The sequence below is a fragment of the Schistocerca americana genome, chromosome 3, assembly GCF_021461395.2.
Source record: "Schistocerca americana isolate TAMUIC-IGC-003095 chromosome 3, iqSchAmer2.1, whole genome shotgun sequence".
Taxonomy (NCBI): Eukaryota; Metazoa; Arthropoda; class Insecta; order Orthoptera; family Acrididae; genus Schistocerca; species Schistocerca americana.
This window is the reverse complement of record NC_060121.1, coordinates 293,833,461-293,855,131: the sequence shown is the minus strand read 5'-3', so window position 1 is coordinate 293,855,131 and position 21,671 is coordinate 293,833,461. Positions and strand designations below refer to the sequence as shown.

The window sequence follows — 21,671 nt, the reverse complement described above, 5'->3', positions numbered from 1 at the left end:
GGTTTATTGGTAGAATACTGGGGAAATACAATCAGTCTACAGAGAAGATTGCTTACAAATCACTCATGCGATCTGTCAATAGAATATTACTCAAGTTGAAACTGAGTCTTTAATTTTTATTTTTTTTTTATTTTTACTAAGCACTAACCAACATAATTTTCCCTGACAAAGGCAACTCATACTTAATCAATTCGTTTATTACCCACAATATACAAGCCCAATGCAATCTGATTGCTATAAATTGACAACGTGACTTCCAATAATTAACATAAAAGAATAGCCCTGAATTGCAAGAAATCCTAACAGTAATACAAATCCAGAAAATATGAAATTAAAGAAAAATGGAACTACCTCCAGCTCTGTTAATTGCCTAAACTCATTTCAGTCACGAATCCCGAAAGTGGAAACCCCATTCTTTTTCACAAGTCACTTACCTCACAGAAAATTTTCGTAGCACTAACTACAGCAATTACAGCTGTGATTTTGAAAAGGCCGTTGTGGCTGAGCTCTGCTAATTGCCTAAACTCATTTCAGTCACGAATCCCGATAGTGGAAACCCCATTCTTTTTCACAAGTCACTTACCTCACATAAAATTTTCGTAGCACTAACTACAGCAATTACAGCTGTGATTTTGAACCGGCCGTTGTGGCTGAGCGGTTCTAGGCGCTTCAGTCGGGAACCGCGCTGCTGCTGCGGTCGCAGGTTCGAATCCTGCCTCGGGCATGGATGTGTGTGTTGTCGTTAGGTTAGTTAGGTTTAAGTAGTTCTAAGTTCTAGGGGACTGATGACCTCAGATGTTAAGTCCCATAGCGCTCAGAGCCATTTGAACCATTTTTTGAATTACAGCAAGTAGCAACAACAGCCAACTAAATAAAAGGATTCTAACTACTATAGACTGTAACTACTAGGAGGCATATGGTTAGCAAAAAAAAAAGGTTTTGTTGAAGAGCAAACAATGTATTTAGAAAATTTTACCTTATTCATGTGACATCCAGTTCCACCTTTCCTTGCATCTTTCCTTATAAGAAATTTCATCTCACTTTACATTGCGTGTCCTACCAACACAGAGTTTCCACTAAGAAAAAACATGTCCATACACTTCTCTATCCACTCGCTTACTGCTAGTCCAACCACAGAATCTCTTGCCCAGGGTGCAGAGCGCTGTCAGAAATATTAACACAGTCTATAGCACTGCCAAAATACAAACAGTCTACTTACAAAGTGTGTGGCAATTCTACGAAATAGGATTAAAGGGGGAAATGATACAAAGCAAGGCAGCACGAATGGTCACAGGTTTGTTCGATCCGTGGGAGACCGTCACAGAGATGTTGAAGAAACTGAACTGGCACTCTTTAAGAGAGAGACGTAAACTATACCGAGAAAGCCTACATACAAAGTTTCAAGTCTCGGCTTTAAATGGTGAGCGTAGTAATATACTACAGCCATTATATATCATTACCGTCGGGATCATGAGGACAAGATTAGTTTAATTTCAACATTCTTAAAGTAATTTAAACAGCATTCTTCCCAAGCTCTCTCCATAAAAGAATGGAACGGGAAAAAAATGTAATAATTTGGTACGATGGTAAGTAGTCCCTGCCATGCACTTGAAAATGATTAGAGAGTGTGGATGTAAAACACAGGGCCATTTTTCCAAGAATAAATTCTTAACAGGAGTTGAGTTTGGATTTCGTAAATACCTCTCTGCTGGGAAGGCAATGTAAGATCTGATTAACTCAGTTCTACGAGGGCGTGCTGAAAAGTAATACTATCGAATTTTTTATGTGAAACCTCTTCAAGTTTTTTAAGTAAAATACATGCTATTAACATTCCACGTCTTCATTCTTCATGTCTACATATTAGCACCCCTCTGCCGGTAGAGGGCTCCGAAGTGTATCGAGTAACATGGCTGTGTGTAACGTAACTATGTCGGTGTAAGAGAAATGTGCGCTATAATCGAGTATCAAATTCCAAGAGTTCGTCCACACATCGAACACCCTCCCCTTCAGCATAACAATGCGAAACCACACACATCAGCTGCGTTATCTGCAACATCGTGCATCCTGAATACAACACCGACTTGGCTCCATCTGATTTTGATCTGTTTCCAAATCGTAAAGAACACGTTCGAGCACTAACTTTGACAGGAATGAAGCGCTGAAGGAGACGTTGTCGCTCCGTGAACAAAGTCTAACTTTCTGCAGTGATAGTATCAACAAACTGATCTCTTGTTTGGTATCAAGGGTGGTTATGTTGAGAAATATGCAGACATTAAGAATAAAGATGTGGAATCTTGATAAGGTTGGTTTTATTTAAAAATCATTAAGATTTTTTATATTTAAAAACTTGGGAACCATTACGTTCCAGTACGTCCTCCTAGTGGAATGAAACAACAAAAATTATCCTGTTGCCTTTTTGTGTCATCTTGCCAAGGTCTTAGGCTTTATATATCATAACGTACTGCTTGGGAAACTGAAATGGTATATCTTTAAAAGTCTTCCTCTGGCATGTGTGGAACCATATCTTAACAACAGAAAATTGAGTAACATTAACAAATGATACAACAACAAAGAAATTAAATTCAGAGTGAGAAACCTTCGAAATGTTGTGTCACAAGGTTTAGTATTGTTGATGGTCTACATAAATGATTAACTTGGGACATTCGAGGACGCCTGTCAAACTATAATGTTTGATGATGACACGAGTGTATCGGTAAAGGATCGATGGTGAGTGTTAATCGGAGCTGAGGGTATCATCTGGAATGCCCCAGGGAAGTGTGGTAGGTTCGCTGTTGTTTTCTATCTACATAAATGATCTTTTGGGTAGAGTGGATAGCAATGTGCGGCTGTTTGCTGATAATGCTGTGGTGTACGGGAAGGTGTCGTCGTTGAGTGACTGTAGGAGGATACAAGATGCCTTGGGCAGGATTTGTGATTAGTGTAAAGAATGGCAGCTAACTCTAAATATAGAGAAATGTAAATTAATGCAGATGAATAGGAAAAAGAATCCCGTAATGTTTGAATACTCCATTAGTAGTGTAGCGCTTGATACAGTCATGTCGATTAAATATTTGGGTGTAACATTGCAGAGCGATATGAAGTGGGACAAGCATGGAATGGCAGTTGTGGGGAAGGCGGATAGTCGTCTTCGGTTCATTGGTAGAATTTTGGGAAGATGTGGTTCATCTGTAAAGGAGAGCGCTTATAAAACACTAATACGACCTATTCTTGAGTACTGCTCGAGCTTTTGGGATCCCTATCAGGTCGGACTGAGGGAGGACATAGAAGCAATTCAGAGGCGGGCTGCTAGATTTGTTACTGGTAGGTTTGATCATCACGCGAGTGTTACGGAAATGCTTCAGGAATTCGGGTGGGAGTCTCTAGAGGAAAGGAGGCGTTCTTAGGCGTTCTTTTCGTGAATCGCTACTGAGGAAATTTAGAGAACCAGCATTTGAGGTTGACTGTAGTACAATTTTACTGACGCCAACTTACATTTCGCGGAAAGACCACACAGATAAGATAAGAGATTAGGGCTCGTACAGAGGCATATAGGCAGTTATTTTTCCCTCGTTCTGTTTGGGAGTGGAACAGGGAGAGAAGATGCTAGTTGTGGTACGAGGTACCCTCCGCCAAGCACAGTATGGTGGATTGCGGAGTATGTATGTAGATGTAGAGGTGAAACACATCAATTCCAGAAACAACCAGGAGAACGATGGAAGAGGCTTATAACAGATTCCTAGCTAACATCTTAATCTTAATCTTGTAGAGCCTCGTATTAAGAAATTCCACAGAAATAAAATTGACTTATTGGTACCAAAAATATAGATTACTTGGCACCAAAAATATAAATTACTGGGCATACAACGGATGAAGCACCATGTGTGAAGTTTCTGTGCGTACAAGTGGATAGTACACTGAAGTGGCGCCAGCATGTGGATAAATTAACCAAATAGCTCAGTGTCAACCGATTTGTACTCAGAATCTCTCTCACTGTGTTCACCTTCAGTTCTGTCCTATGAGCCGCGCGGGATTAGCCGAGCGGTCTGAGGCGCTGCAGTCATGGACTGTGCGGCTGGTCCCGGCGGAGGTTCGAGTCCTCCGTCGGGCATGGGTGTGTGTGTTTGTCCTGAGGATAATTTAGGTTAAGTAATGTGTAAGCTTAGGGACTGATGACCTTAGCAGTTAAGTCCCATAAGATTTCACACACACTTGAACAACATCTGTTCTATGGCACTGTCTTCTGGGCATTGTAGCTAGGGCGAAAAAGTATTTATTTTACAAAAGTGTACAATAAGAGTATTGTGTACCGTATAACTGATAACCAAAATCTTGCAGATGCCGTTTCAGACACCTATCGATTCTTACACTTAGGGGCATTACTTGTGCTCCCTAATGATGAGCACAAGATTGATTTAGGATGAATTCAGCATTCACAGCCACAATACTAGATGTAGAAATAATTTCCATATAGATTCCAGAGTGGAGTTTTGCATTCTGCTACAAAAATCTGTAACAGGTTGCCAGTGAACATCTAAATCCCAAAATATTTTTTAAAAAAGTAAAAGAACACCTAGTTAGCCATTCCTTCCACAGTTTACCAGAATGACTGGACTTGAGAATGTAAATTCCAAATAACTCCAATATTTTTGCGTTGGATAGATTCTGACTTCGCCAGTATGTAGACAGCTAACGCTAGTCTGTGTAAAGTTAAATTAATGTTTTGATAGAAGTATCAAATGGAGACACCAGCTGGGTAGTGTAGGAAATTTGTGGTAAGGTCTTATGGGACCAAACTGCTGAGGTCATCGGTCCTTAAGCTTACACACTATTTAATCTAACTTAAACTAACTTACGCGGACGACACACACACCCATGCCCGAGGGAGGACTCGAACCTCCGACGGGGGTAGCCGCACAAACCGTGACAAGACGCTCCCGACCGCGCGGCTACCCCGTGCGGCTAGTAGTATAGCAGGAGGAGCAGTAGATACAGTATTTTCCAAGTAAATTGATGTAAACGTACATATACACTGTCCAGTTACACTAGTGTGACAACCTGTCAGAAGGCTGAATAATCACCCTTTGCAGTACGGGCCTCTGTGAGACGCGCAGGAAGAGAGATAATGACGACCTGGAAAGTACCGTCAGGGCTGTGGACCCATGCCGACTCCAATGCCGTGGCCAACTGCGCTAGATTTCTCGGTTGAGGATCCATGGTGCGAACAGCCCGATCTACATGGTCCCACATATTCTCTGTTGGGTTTCATTGCATTGTCCTGCTGATACATACCACAGTAACCAGGAGAAAACAAGCTGCATGTAGGGTCCCACAGATTCTCTGTTGGGTTTCATTGCATTGTCCTGCTGATACATACCATAGTAACCAGGAGAAAACAAACTGCAGGTAGGGTCCCAAAGATTCTCTGTTGGGTTCAAATGCATGATGCATGATGGTGGGTTTCATTGCATTGTACTGCTGATACATACCATAGTAACCAGGAGAAAACAAGCTACATGTAGGGTCCCACAGATTCTCTGTTGGGCTTCATTGCATTGTCCTGCTGATACATACCATAGTAACCAGGAGAAAACAAGCTGCATGTTGGGTCCCACAGATTCTCTGTTGGGTTTCATTGCATTGTCCTGCTGATACATACCATAGTAACCAGGAGAAAACAAGCTGCATGTAGGGTTCCACAGATTCACTGTTGGGTTTCATTACATTGTCCTGCTGATACATGCCATAGTAACCAGGAGAAAACAAGCTGCATGTTGGGTCCCACAGATTCTCTGTTGGGTTTCATTGCATTGTCCTGCTGATACATACCATAGTAACCAGGAGAAAACAAGCTGCATGTAGGGTCCCACAGATTCTCTGTTGGGTTTCATTGCATTGTCCTGCTGATACATACCATAGTAACCAGGAGAAAACAAGCTGCATGTTGGGTCCCACAGATTCTCTGTTGGGTTCCATTGCATTGTCCTGCTGATACATACCATAGTAACCAGGAGAAAACAAGCTGCATGTAGGGTTCCACAGATTCACTGTTGGGTTTCATTACATTGTCCTGCTGATACATGCCATAGTAACTAGGAGAAAACAAGCTGCATGTTGGGTCCCACAGATTCTCTGTTGGGTTTCATTGCATTGCCCTGCTGATACATGCCATAGTGCCCAGGAGAAAACAAACTGCATGTAGGGGTCGACGTGTCTCCAAGGATAGATGTATACTTATCTTGATCCTTGTGCTTCCAGATCAACGAGATCACCGAGGGAATGCCATGAAAACATCCTCATGCCATAACGTTGCCTCCTCCAAGCAGGACAGGTGCAGGATGCTTGCTTTAAGACGTTTCACGCTGTACATGCCAGTGACCATCTGTCCGATGGAGCATGAAACGTGATTCGTCTGAGAAGACCACCCGTCGCCACTCAGTGCAAATTCCAGCTTTCATCGCTGATGGTGAGAAGCCACCAGCATGGGTGCATGAACCGGGCTCCTGCTGCGGAAGCAGATACACAGGAACATTCGCTTGACGGTCGTTAAGGAAGCGCTATTGGTAGACCGATGGTTCATCTAGATGGTCAGTTGCTCAACAGTTACACGTCTATTCGCCTGTGCACATCCCCGCAGCCTTTGTTCACGCCTGTAATCTACACCCTATGGGACACAACAGTTGCCTCGGCGCCAGTTTCAGATAGCATCATTTTTCCATGCATGGTATACGAGGGTCACTCCAAAAGAAATGCACACTATTTTTGTAAAAATACAGTTTTCATTCTGCATGTGTGAAAGCTTTACAGTGTGTAGATACATCCTTCCCACTTGTTTTCAAAATTAGTTCAACCTGTTCCCGGAGTGGCGCCGTCACAGCATGTGTTCAAGATGGCTGCTACACTTGACGTTCGTCAGAAGCAACGTGCTGTCATAGAATTCCTGTGCTGTGAAAACGAGACAGTGGGAAACATCCACAAGAGGTTGTAATAGGTATATGGAGATGCTGCTGTCGATCGCAGTACAGTTAGTCAGTGGGCAAGCAGGTTACGTGATGAAAGCGGGCATGGCAGTATTGAGGATTGTCCTCGCAGTGGCAGGCCTCGTACTGCACACACTCCAGACAATGTGCAGAGAGTTAACGAATTGGTGGCTGCTGACAGAAGCATCACAGTGAACGAATTGTCACGCTACGTAGGGATAGGGGAGGGAAGTGTTTGCAGAATACTGAAAGTGTTGGCGTTAAGAAAGGTTTGTGCCAGGTGGGTTCCCAGGATGTTGAAAGTGTCTCACAAAGAAACAAGAAAAACGGTATGCAGCGAACTTTTGGAACAGTACTAGAATGGTGAAGATGAATTTCTTGGAAGAATTGTGGCAGGTGATGAAACATGGCTCCATCATTTTTCACCAGAGACGAAGAGGCAATCAATGGAGTGGCATCATGCAAATTCACCCAAGAAAAGGAAATTCAAAACCACACCTTCTGATGGAAAAGTTATGGCTACGGTGTTTTTCGATTCCGAAGGACACTTGCTTGTGGACATCGTGCCAAGTGGAACCACCATAAATTCTGATGCATAAGTGACGACTCTGAAGAAACTTCAAGTTCGACTGAGTCGTGTTCGACCACATCGGCAAAAGCAGGATGTTTTGCTGTTGCACGACAATGCACGGCCACATGTCAGTCAAAAAACCACGGAAGCGATCACAAAACTCTGATGGACAACACTGAAACACCCACCTTACAGTCCTGACCTGGCTCCAAGTGACTATCATCTCTTTGGGAAACTGAAAGACTCTCTTCGTGGAACAAGGTTTGAAGATGATGACTCCCTTGTGCACGCTGCTAAACAGTGGTTCCAACAGGTTGGTCCAGAATTTTACCGTGCGGGTATACAGGCGGTGGTTCCAAGATGGCGTAAGGCAGTTGAGAGGGATGGAAATTATGTGGAGACATGAAAATATTGTTCCTAAAGGATGTATCTACAGACTGCAAAACTTTCAAACATGTAGAATAAAAGAAGGGTATTTTTTTAAAGAATAGTGTGCATTTCTTTTGGAGTGACCCTCGTAATTTAACCACAGTGACATGCAAACAGTTTACAAACTTAGCCGTTTGGGAAATGCTTCCACCTCTGGTCTGAAAGGTATGATCATGCCCTTTTGGGAGTCAGATAAATAGCTCAATTTCCACAACACAACGACGTCTGGACCGCTTTCTGCGTTCGCCAGGCACTCTTTATCCTCCACTGTTAGTGCTGCCACATGCCGTCTGTGAGTGCTTATTGCACGTAATCGTGGAACCTGTGAGCGATATCACATTATGTGACTGGATCGTGTATAAACTATTCTAGAAGTAATTAGCAGAATTATCAGTTTGAGTAGATTAGCGCTAGTCATAATTTGTTTTAATATACTTTACAGATGTAACCAGCTCTGGTTACTTTTGCCTATTAATGACTGACCTGATTCGTTCCTCATTCCTCAAGGCTCTCATTCATGATGAGACTAACGCAACACGATGTATGAAAAAATTCTTTCCATATTATCCAGAATTTTTTGAGGAATGGCGTGATAAAGGCAACGCTTTAACTGTCACAAAATAATACGGAAAGCGGATATCATCCCAGTCGGACGTTAATAGAGCTGGGGATGGAATATAACAGCCTGTATGTGTTGTCCAGTACTTGACTGCTTACGCTTGAAATATGAGGGCAAATTCTCTCGCTCTGTGTGTGTGTGTGTGTGTGTGTGTGTGTGTGTGTGTGTGTGTGTGTGAGAAAGAGAGAGAGAGAGAGAGAGAGAGAGAGGCGTAGTGTCTAACGTCGCTGGCTGGCGTACTGCGGGAGCCGGTTCAGACCGGACCACTAGCATTTATTTGTTTCTTGGTGTTTATCGTTTGTGGAAGATTGTCGAAGTGTATTGCGTTTCTAATGTTAGTATATTCTGGAATATTCAGTATTTGTAGAAATCGCTGTACTCTTCGTCCGGGAGGACAATTTCGTTCTGGCTGTAGGTTGATGCCAACAATAAACGTGCTTTTGGGAGCAACAAGGAGACCACACTGCAGTCGGATTTTTGTTAGGTACGTGAAGTTCAGAACTCAAATAGAATCCAAAACAGTTGAATGTAACTTTCAAAAACTCAAGAAAATCAACCTTGAAGCTTTCCGAGCAACTTTAATTTATCAGCATTATGGCGATTTTTTCTTTCAGTACGCACTCCGTGAGTTACTCGATAGCACCCAGGGAATGGTTATCAGGTAATCAATGGGTCACTGGTTCGAATCTGGCTATGGCTTTCTTTGTTTCATTTTTTTCGTTCAACTCGAATAACTACAAATTTAAATATAAAATGCATTAAATATATGCTGATGAACACATAGATAATCATCATTCTTTTAGAAAATTGAGCGTCTTGTTTCTAATTACATATCACACATAAAATTCCAGTTATTGTTGTAAATGTAAAAACCCAATTATCGACGTTGTTAATAAGTTTCTATTTTTTAAAATTTAAACAATATTTTATAAAATTTCGATAATTGACAATACACATTTAATTGGAAACAAAGAAATGTGTATTTCTCATGAAAGATGACGATTGGATACGCATTTGACGAATTTTATACCTTTCCTCTCTTTTTATACTATTCCTCCCAGAAGAGCAGATATCGACCACATTAAATAATCCATCGGCAATAAAACGCGATACTAACACAACAAATGTCATCATACGTAACTTTTGTATGGTTTACCATTGTTCCTCGATTTTTCGATTCTAGCACGCTTGTTATCCAGTAAAACAATACAGTTCGGACGATTCCGTAACAGAGCAAAACGTCTGGCAGTCATTCCCCAGTCCACTCCTTTTGTAACGGACATACACATTTCGTTTAGCACATTCCAAAATATTTTTCCGTCTTCTTGACGATGCATCCCGTGGGGACTTTCCTCGTGGAAAGTAGGATCAAAGTGTAAGCAGTGCACAGCCCGAAACCAAATACCTGTAAATGAAAAACTTTACATAATCTTATACCATTCGTTTGTATCCTAATTCTCAATTCTCTTTCTTTTCTTCCATAGTTGAACAGTCAGTGGGTCTGACTGCTAGGCCGTGGGCCCAGGGTCTGTTCTGTGTCATGACAGGGACGCTCCCTCGCTGAGAGGACTGGAAGAGAATATGTTCAGACTCGTGAAGCTAGTTTAAAAGCCGCTTAAAAGAGAAATACTTGCTCCAAAGTCCTGAAAAGCTGACAAAGGCTGACAAAGCGGTGTGTTGACCCCATACCCATCTGCACTGTGTCCAAATGACGCCATCCGCAGATGATAATACAGTGGCCGATCCTATGATTCACATCGGGAATTACTTTTATTCCTCTTGGGTCATAAATGTGAGTTCATATTTTTGTCTGAATGTGAAAAATGGACGCAATTACGAATTGTAACGTGATAGAAGTACTTATTTACTGTATGTATAACTTAAATCAACACGTTCTTACTTCAGTGAAATTCTGTTCCTTTGCAGTAAGACAGTCTCTCATGCTCGTGTTTCTCTACGTTATGGTGCGATGAATCTGTTGTCTTAAAGCGCTATTAAACACTTTAGTCATTCTATAAAATGCTGTGAATTCCGATTAAGTCTGTTGCAGCCCCATCACTACTAAAAGTAGTCTGCAGTTTTCGTTTTTCTCCATGTATAGAGTCTCCTTCACTTTTGTATTTGTCTGTAAAATAATACTGCCGTATCTACCACGAAACTTGAATCCGTACTCGAAATCCCGAGCGTAACAAGCAGTACTCTCCGTTCTCCAAGCCCACATTCATGAAATGCTGCTTTCGTCTTTTCAGAAGAATATCGTGTGCGGAACTGATTTGCCATCCATCCGGTATACAATCCGCCACCTACCAATATCCGTCTCCATAGCGCAGCATCGAGTGCCGAACTGCGTTGTCATCCAGTCAACGAGTCAGATCACCTGCCAGTTTCCGTCTCTACAGGGTACTTTCATGTGGAGAACTGCGTTGACATCCTATCGGCAACCAGACAGCGATTCATATCACCACCAGTTTCCGTATGCATAGAGAAGCGCCGTGTGCGGAATTGCTTTGAATCCAGTCGGTAACTAGTCAGCGGTTTAGACCAACTACCAGTTCAAGTTCGTTTTTAGTACCCCCGTGTGTGAATGGCCTACGGTTAGCAATCTTCTGAGTCGTAAAGCATACTACGCTTCGTCTTTCGCCTGCTAGCCAAAGCCGCATGTCATCAATCTTGAGGCAGATTCTGTGATGACCTCAACCCACAGGAAAAATACTTATCAAAATCTGAACTGTGAAGTCACCCAAAATTCTAGTTGGAAAACCACACTCCTTGTTATACTTCTCAATTGGTCACGTTCCCACTTTGTTTATGAACTGAAAACTCTAATACTCACTAGAAAATGCTCTGAAATTAACCTGAACCGACAAAATTGTATATACAGGGTGTTATAAAAAGGTACGGCCAAACTTTCGGGAAACATTCCTCACACACAAATAAAGAAAATATGTTAGGTGGACATGTGTCCGGAAACGCTTACTTTCCATGTTAGAGCTCATTTTATTACTTCTCTTCAAATCACATTAATCATGTAATGGAAACACACAGCAACAGAATGTACCAGCGTGACTTCAAACACTTTGTTACAGGAAATGTTCAAAATGTCCTCCGTTAGCGAGGATACATGCATCCACCCTCCGTCGCATGGAATCCCTGATGCAGCCCTGGAGAATGGCGTATTGTATCACAGCCGTCCACAATACGAGCACGAAGAGTCTACATTTTGTAACGGGGTTGCGTAGACAAGAGCTTTCAAATGTCCCCATAAATAAAGTCAAGAGGGTTGAGGTCAGGAGAGCGTGGAGGCCATGCAATTGGTCCGCCTCTACTGATCCATCGGTCACCGAATCTGTTGTTGAGAAGCGTACGAACACTTCGACTAAAATGTGCAGGAGCTCCATCACGCATGAACCACATGTTGTGTCGTACTTGTAAAGGCACATGTTCTAGCAGCACAGGTAGAGTATCCCGTATGAAATGATGATAACGTGCTCCATTGAGCGTAGGTGGAAGAACATGGGGCCCAATTAAGACATCACCAACAATGCCTGCCCAAAAGTTCACAGAAAATCTGTGTTGATGACGTGATTGCACAATTGCGTGCGGATTCTCGTCAGCCCACACATGCTGATTGTGAAAATTTACAATTTGATCAGGTTGGGATGAAGCTTCATCCGTAAAGAGAACATTTGCATTGAAATGAGGATTGACACATTGTTGGATGCACCATTCGCAGAAGTGTACCCGTGGAGGCCAATCAGCTCCTGATAGTGCCTGCACACGCTGTACATGGTACGGAAACAACTGGTTCTCCCGTAGCACTCTCCATGCAGTGACGTGGTCAACGTTACTTTGTACAGCAGCAACTTCTCTGACGCTGACATTAGGGTTATCGTCAACTGCACGAAGAATTGCCTCGTCCATTGCAGGTGTCTTGGTCGTTCTAGGTCTTCCTCAGTCGCGATTCATAGGCTGGAATGTTCCGTGCTCCCTAAGACGCCGATCAATTGCTTCGAACGTCTTCCTGTCGGGACACCTTCGTTCTGGAAATCTGTCTCGATACAAACGTACCGCGCCACGGCTATTGCCCCGTGCTAATCCATACATCAAACGGGCATCTGCCAACTCCGCATTTGTAAACATTGCACTGACTGCAAAACCACGTTCGTGATGAACACTAACCTGTTGATGCTACATACTGATGTGCTTGATGCTAGTACTGTAGAGCAATGAGTCGCATGTCAACACAAGCACCGAAGTCAACATTACCTTCCTTCAATCTACATCTACATCATCTACATCTACATCTATACTCCGCGAGCCACCTTACGGTGTGTGGCGGAGGGTACTTATTGTACCACTATCTGATCCCCCCTTCCCTGTTCCATTCACGAATTGTGCGTGGAAAGAACGACTGCTTGTAAGTCTCCGTATTTGCTCTAATTTCTCGGATCTTTTCGTTGTGATCATTACGCGAGATATATGTGGGCGGTAGTAATATGTTGCCCATCTCTTCCCGGAATGTGCTCTCTCGTAATTTCGATAATAAACCTCTCCGTATTGCGTAACGCCTTTCTTGAAGTGTCCGCCACTGGAGCTTGTTCAGCATCTCCGTAACGCTCTCGCGCTGACTAAATGTCCCCATGACGAATCGCGCTGCTTTTCGCTGGATCATGTCTATCTCTTCTATTAATCCAACCTGGTAAGGGTCCCATACTGATGAGCAATACTCAAGAATCGGACGAACAAGCGTTTTGTAAGCTACTTCTTTCGTCGATGAGTCACATTTTCTTAGAATTCTTCCTATGAATCTCAACCTGGCGCCTGCTTTTCCCAATATTTGTTTTATGTGATCATTCCACTTCAGATCGCTCCGGATAGTAACTCCTAAGTATTTTACGGTCGTTACCGCTTCCAATGATTTACCACCTATGGCATAATCGTACTGGAATGGATTTCTGCCCCTATGTATGCGCATTATATTACATTTATCTACGTTTAGGGAAAGCTGCCAGCTGTCGCACCATGCATTAATCCTCTGCAGGTCCTCCTGGAGTACGTACGAGTCTTCTGATGTTGCTACTTTCTTGTAGACAACCGTGTCATCTGCAAATAGCCTCACGGAGCTACCGATGTTGTCAACTAAGTCATTTATGTATATTGTAAACAATAAAGGTCCTATCACGCTTCCCTGCGGTACTCCCGAAATTACCTCTGCATCTGCAGATTTTGAACCGTTAAGAATGACATGTTGTGTTCTTTCTTCTAGGAAATCCTGAATCCAATCACAAACCTGGTCCGATATTCCGTAAGCTCGTATTTTTTTCACTAAACGTAAGTGCGGAACCGTATCAAATGCCTTCCTGAAGTCCAGGAATACGGCATCAATCTGCTCGCCAGTGTCTACGGCACTGTGAATTTCTTGGGCAAATAGGGCGAGCTGAGTTTCACATGATCTCTGTTTGCGGAATCCATGTTGGTTATGATGAAGGAGATTTGTATTATCTAAGAACGTCATAATACGAGAACACAAAACATGTTCCATTATTCTACAACAGATTGACGTAAGCGAAATAGGCCTATAATTATTCGCATCTGATTTATGACCCTTCTTGAAAATGGGAACGACCTGCGCTTTCTTCCAGTCGCTAGGTACTTTACGTTCTTCCAGCGATCTACGATAAATTGCTGATAGAAAGGGGGCAAGTTCTTTAGCATAATCACCGTAGAATCTTAAGGGTATCTCGTCTGGTCCGGATGCTTTTCCGCTACTAAGTGATAGCAGTTGTTTTTCAATTCCGATATCGTTTATTTCAATATTTTCCATTTTGGCGTCCGTGCGACGGCTGAAGTCAGGGACCGTGTTACGATTTTCCGCAGTGAAACAGTTTCGGAACACTGAATTCAGTATTTCTGCCTTTCTTCGGTCGTCCTCTGTTTCGGTTCCATCGTGGTCAACGAGTGACTGAATAGGGGATTTAGATCCGCTTACCGATTTTACGTATGACCAAAACTTTTTAGGGTTCTTGTTTAGATTGTTTGCCAATGTTTTATGTTCGAATTCGTTGAATGCTTCTCTCATTGCTCTCTTTACGCTCTTTTTCGCTTCGTTCAGCTTTTCCTTATCAGCTATGATTCGACTACTCTTAAACCTATGATGAAGCTTTCTTTGTTTCCGTAGTACCTTTCGTACATGATTGTTATACCACGGTGGATCTTTCCCCTCGCTTTGGACCTTAGTCGGTACGAACTTATCTAAGGCGTACTGGACGATGTTTCTGAATTTTTTCCATTTTTGTTCCACATCCTCTTCCTCAGAAATGAACGTTTGATGGTGGTCACTCAGATATTCTGCGATTTGTGCCCTATCACTCTTGTTAAGCAAATATATTTTCCTTCCTTTCTTGGCATTTCTTATTACACTTGTAGTCATTGATGCAACCACTGACTTATGATCACTGATACCCTCTTCTACATTCACGGAGTCGAAAAGTTCCGGTCTATTTGTTGCTATGAGGTCTAAAACGTTAGCTTCACGAGTTGGTTCTCTAACTATCTGCTCGAAGTAATTCTCGGACAAGGCAGTCAGGATAATGTCACAAGAGTCTCTGTCCCTGGCTCCAGTTCTGATTGTGTGACTATCCCATTCTATACCTGGTAGATTGAAGTCTCCCCCTATTACAATAGTATGATCACGAAACTTCTTCACGACGTTCTGCAGGTTCTCTCTGAGGCGCTCAACTACTACGGTTGCTGATGCAGGTGGTCTATAGAAGCATCCGACTATCATATCTGACCCACCTTTGATACTTAACTTAACCCAGATTATTTCACATTCGCATTCGCTAATAACTTCACTGGATATTATTGAATTCTTTACTGCTATAAATACTCCTCCACCATTGGCGTTTATCCTATCCTTGCGGTATATATTCCATTCTGTGTCTAGGATTTCGTTACTGTTCACTTCCGGTTTTAACCAACTTTCCGTTCCTAATACTATATGCGCACTATTTCCTTCAATAAGAGATACTAATTCAGGAACCTTGCCCTGGATACTCCTGCAGTTTACCAATATTACGTTAACTTTTCCTGTTTTTGGTCTCTGAGGACGGACATTCTTTATCAACGATGATAATGTCCTCTCTGGTAAGCCGTCAGGTATTTTATCGTTTCGCCCAAGGGGGGGACCCTCTAACCTAAAAAACCCCCGTGTGCACGCCACACGTACTCTGCTACCCTAGTAGCTGCTTCCGGTGTGTAGTGCACGCCTGACCTGTCTAGGGGGGCCCTACAGTTCTCCAGCCAATAACGGAGGTCGATGAATTTGCAACCATTATAGTCGCAGAGTCGTCTGAGCCTTTGGTTTAGACCCTCCACACGGCTCCAAACCAGAGGACCGCGATCGACTCTGGGCACTATGCTGCAGATATTAAGCTCAGCTTGCACTCCGCGTGCGATGCCGGTTGTCTTCACCAAATCAGCCAGCCGCCGGAAGGAACCAAGAATGGCCTCAGAACCCAAGCGGCAGGCGTCATTCGTTCCGACATGTGCTACTATCTGCAGCCGGTCACACCCAGTGCGTTCAATAGCTGCCGGAAGGGCCTCCTCCACATTGGGCCAACTGGCGGTGAATCGAGGAAGTACAGTACATACTGACAAAACTAAAATGAGCTCTAACATGGAAATTAAGCGTTTCCGGACACATGTCCACATAACATCTTTTCTTTATTTGTGTGTGAGGAATGTTTCCTGAAAGTTTGGCCGTATCTTTGTGCAACACCCTGTATATTCTCTGAAACTTCAAACACATCTAAGACAATATCTGAAAGGAATTAGAAAAAGTGACTAAATTTCGTGAATCACACACAATACTGTTAATAATTGCATGAACACTGGGTGGTTCACCATACATCTACCCACTTTTGAGTATAACCAGTGTCTCTTAATACTACGACTCGTAGCAATACAATATCAAAAACTTTTATTACTGGGTAAACAGTCCCTACGTGATTTGACAGCTGACATTTATAATTCACGCTCACGTCAGGAAATGCACCAATACGGGAATAGCAGCTTTTACGTTATTGGTCAGAACGCAAGCAATCATGGCGGTCGCCATAATTTTCGCGCGACACCATATTTTGCGACAAAATACTCTTATTAGTCACTGTCATATATATGTAGTCTCATAACAATACATAAAACTACATAAAATAACAACAATAATTTTGACATCCAAGGAGAATTAGTTCTAATGAGAGGAAGAAGTTTATATTTACTGGTGTTTCAACAATGACTACCAGGCAACTTTTAATTCACTGATCGTAATTTTATTTTCGTTAGCATAAAGCAAACATAAACTAAACAAAGAATTTATTTGAATAGAGTCTGTAATTCTTATACTTTTAATAGAGAAAGAAAGTTTCTAGGTAAGGGTATAGCGTTCGCCGAAATCTCTTAACTTGTTGGTGCATACGAAGCGTTGCGTTGGGCAGCACGATGTCGGCGGGTTACGATGATGAGAGCAGGATACAGGCAATTCCGCTGGTTAATCTTCTCCGGCGAAACGCAAATAAAGTTCCGGCACAGCTGTATCATTAACCCAGTGGTGATTAACAAATCACACGACGCCAGTATACGACCGTGGTTGACATGTCCTCTCATTCAAAGTACATTACGTAGACATCACTCGTTTTTACACTTTATGCACTGTCCGTATAATTACACAGTTCGTCACATTCATATAGTCTTAGCCACAAATACACAGTTCATAGAATTGTTCTTGTGTGTGAAGCACACCGTAGACAGTGTCCACTCTGTTCTCGCATTTCAAACTTCGACAACGTCACTGAAAGTCATTTATATTGCACAGTTAATTAAAGTCTTCACTTTCACGGCTTGATAGAATGTGATATACAACAGTTCCACTACCCAACACCAATACCAGCAAAGTTCATCGCATAAAAGCACTGTTCGTGTTGGCCACAACAAAGTATTGTTAGCGGCACTTTCACACTCCGGTTTATTTGCTCTTAAAGTTCGCTGGCGATGTCATTACATACCGCAGTGGTAAAGAGAATTAACAATCTGATAGTTCGGTATCACTGTCCATACAATTGCGTATGCTTTTCATAAAACACAGTACTATTTTTCCGCGCAGACACACCATCCACGCCGGCCGCGGTGGTCTAGCGGTTCTAGGCACGCAGTCCGGAACCGCGCGGCTGCTACGGTCGCAGGTTCGAATCCTGCCTCGGGCATGGATGTGTGTGATGTCCTTAGGTTAGTTAGGTTTAAGTAGTTCTAAGTTCTAGGGGACTGATGACCACAGATGTTAAGTCCCATAGTGCTCAGAGCCATTTGAACCATTTTGAACACCATCCACCATCCCCTCTACTACACAACAACCTTTCGACTATCGATAACACTACCGCTGTCCCATGTCTATAGATGTTATATCGTTATCGTAAATTACATAAATCTTTATAAATGTTATTGACTGCATTTTTCATAATTAATAATATTCCAAAAGAGAACTTTACAAATTTTACCACAGGTACAAAGCAAGAAACATATTTATCCATTGGCAAACGAAATAATCACAATTACATCTTTACATTTAAAAACCACTGTAGAATGTTGCATAATCACAATTACAAATGCCCATATGAACAAAAGAAAAAGAATAGAAATCTAAAGAAAATCACGAAAAGAAATGTTATATGCGTAATTAGCAATGCCTTCACAATTTCAAGGGTAAACATCACACCCAGTTTTCAGCCGATTTGGGAACGTTTCAGAAGTGTATTATCATTTGAAGATTATTTTGAAGACGAATCGCAGTTTATTATTGTTATTTCCCTGATAGGATGACAGTTTTTGTTGCTGCAGCCGTCCGAGAGCGACGCCATCCTTGTTGCAATGATGGCGGCGAGGCACGCTGCCACGCAGTTCTTGCGTGAGGACAGACTGGATCGTAGCCTAAGCAGCGTCAGGAAGAACCGGCACGCCGACGACCTGGACGTCGACTGCGCTGCATTACAGAAGATTATCGCCTATACCTCCAGAGAGGCGCACACCTGCGTCGAGAAGGCCGCCAAGATCTGCCTCATCCAACTGCGCGTGCTACCGACCGACAATGAACACCGTCTGCGGGGGGACGCTCTCCGCAAGGTGAGTGGGTTGACAATTCTAGTTTCTGAGACTTACACTAATGGCAAATTTTAAAATAAATACGTTGCGAGGCAGCTCTTGTATTTATGTAAGCACAGCGCACAAAAAAATAGTCACCAGGAAGAAATGCCACGCTATTACTGCCTCTAGTCTTGATAATGGCTTCAGCTGGGCGAAAGAGGGTCCACAAGTTTCCTCCAGTAGGCCATATCCAGCTGAAGCCTCTCATTTATGATTTTACGGATCCCCCACAGCTACCAAATTGCGAGGATTTTGAATGCTACGTTTCACCTGTTGTTAAAAATAGTCCCATATACCGAGTGGTTATAGTTAAATCGCCGCTAACACCCGATATCCACTGTGCGCTGTAACTGTCGTATGACAGCGTTACTTGGTAGACATTCTAATGTGCTAATGCAGACCGATTCGTGCTGGAAAAAAAATTAGTTCCAACTATGGCAGATTAGGAATTGAGACACTTAAAGTAGTAAAGGAATTTTGTTATTTGGGGAGCAAAATAACTGATGATGGTCGAAGTAGAGGATATAAAATGTAGACTGGCAATGGCAAGGAAAACGTATCTGAAGAAGAGAAATTTGTTAACATCGAGTATGGATTTAAGTGTCAGGAAGTCGTTTCTGAAAGTATTTGTATGGAGTGTAGCCATGCATGGAAGTGAAACATGGACTATAAATAGTTTGGACAAGAAGAGAATAGAAGCTTTCTATATGTGGCGCTACAGAAGAATGCTGAAAATTAGATGGGTAGATCATATAACTGATGAGGAGGTATTGAATAGAATTGGGGAGAAGAGGAGTTTGTGGCACAACTTGACAAGAAGAAGGGACCGGTTGGTAGGACATGTTCTGGAGCATCAAGGGATCACAAATTTAGCATTAGAGGGCAGCGTGGAGGGTAAAAATCGTAGAGGGAGACCAAGAGATGAATACACTAAGCAGATTCAGAAGGATGTAGGTTGCAGTAAGTACTGGGAGATGAAGAGGCTTGCACAGGATAGAGTAGCATGGAGAGCTGCATCAAACCAGTCTCAGGACTGAAGACAACAACAACAACATGGCAATCAGGTGCAAATCTGGCTTTGTACAGCATCTCACCGACGTCTCTGGTGCTAACATTGAACAAACTGTGTAAGCGGCGATTAATAACAAAATCAACTTTTTGCCTTTCTCGCTTGTTTGATCCTTTCTGCTCATGTCCCGTTTCTAATCCATTATATATGTAAAAATTTCTATGCTTCTCTCTTCCATTCACATCGTCAGATTTGCTCTTGGTGGCGAAAATTGGAACTAATTTTTTTCAGAGTACATAGGTTCCGCACTGACGCAGTAGCATATCTTCCAGTTTCGCTGCCATACAATAATTATAGTCCACGCTAGGCCTCTGTGAGTATTTCCACTTAAATTAAAACCTCCCGGTAACTTCTCTGGGATTTAAATTGAATAATTTACTGGGCCAGTCGAGGTATGATATTATGCCTCAGTGTTCCTCAAACAAGAAAGTGTGCGTGCAACCCTGCAGCCGTGCGTACATGGCTGTTGCCATCTTGGAAGACAGGAGTGTCCACATCGTACTCACTATGAAGATGTAGATGATTCGGCAACATCTGGTAATCGAGAATGTAAGAATAAACATCGTAGTTCATGTTCACGATAACCTGAATGAGGGACCCTAAGACGTCATATGAAAAACACCTGCAAGACGTTACACAACCACCTCCAGCCTTAACTACACAAACAATACACTACAGGTTAAACGTCTCATTCGGCCGTCAGTGTTTTCCATGTTTAGCATCATTTGTAAAAAGTCAAAATCGTAATTCGCTACATACCTCCAGCCAGCCATAGTCCAGTTCCTGAATTGTTTGGCCCGCTGGGGAGGTGCATTCATACACACATCAAAAAAAGTTTTGCATCACCCCGGTTCCCAGAACTTCTGAAGATAGACGTTGACTGTGGACATTGTATCACAGACACTGTCCCTTTGACTGTTCAGAGATGTCACTAAGCCCGCCCAAAGATTTAAACATCCATGCCTAGGGTCCGACAACCGATCAGTTCCAGTCATTCCAACAGGAAGGAGGTATACGGCTCGTGTTGTCTGTAGTTCAACCATGCGTAGACTGTCAATACCGCGTTTCGATTGCGTCTGCATTGTTACTTTGTGGCAGGAAGGGCTCTCAACGAGGAAGGTCCAGGCGTCTAGGAGTGTACATATGGACCCAACAACACACCGAATGGACCGCTCAGGATTGGCATCTAGTTCTCTTCACCGACGAGTGTCGCATATACCTTCAACCAGACAATCGTCGGAGACGTTTTTGGAGGCGACCCGGTCCGGCTGGACAGCTTAGACACACTGTCCAGCGAGTTCAGCAAGGTGAAGGTTCCCTGCTACTTTGGGGAGGCATAATGTAGGACCGACGTACGCCGCTGTTGGTCACGGAAGGCGCCGTAACGGCTGTAGGATACGTGAATGCCATCATCCGACGGATAATGCGACCATATCGGCAGCATATTGGCGAGGCATTCGTCTTCATGAACGACAATTCGCACCCCCATCGTGCACATATTGTGAATGACTTCCTTCAGGATAACGACATAGCTCGACCAGAGTGGCCAGCATGTTCTCCAGACATGAAACCAATCTAAAATGCCTGGGATGGACTGAAAAATTCTGTTAATGGACTACGTGACCCACTAACCATTGTGAGGGATCTACGCCGAATTGCCGTAGATGAGTGGGACAATGTGGACCTACAGTGTCTTGATGAACTTGTGGATAGTATGCCAGACATGCATCAATGCAAGAAGACGTGCTACTGGGTATTAGAGGTACCAGTGTGTACAGCAATCTGGACCACCACCTCTTAAGGTCTCGGAAC

General features: G+C 42.9%; 1 protein-coding gene across 1 annotated transcript in view; it reads left to right on the top strand.

Annotated features, from left to right (window-relative positions):
* The window catches only part of LOC124606033 (tyrosine decarboxylase-like), a 112,297-nt gene that overhangs the window by 69,236 nt on the left and 21,390 nt on the right, over positions 1-21,671 (top strand). Inside the window, exon 5 of the mRNA XM_047137997.1 lies at positions 18,488-18,769. Coding sequence (XP_046993953.1) covers positions 18,488-18,769 — 282 coding nt within the window. The remainder of the gene's footprint in view (positions 1-18,487; positions 18,770-21,671) is intronic.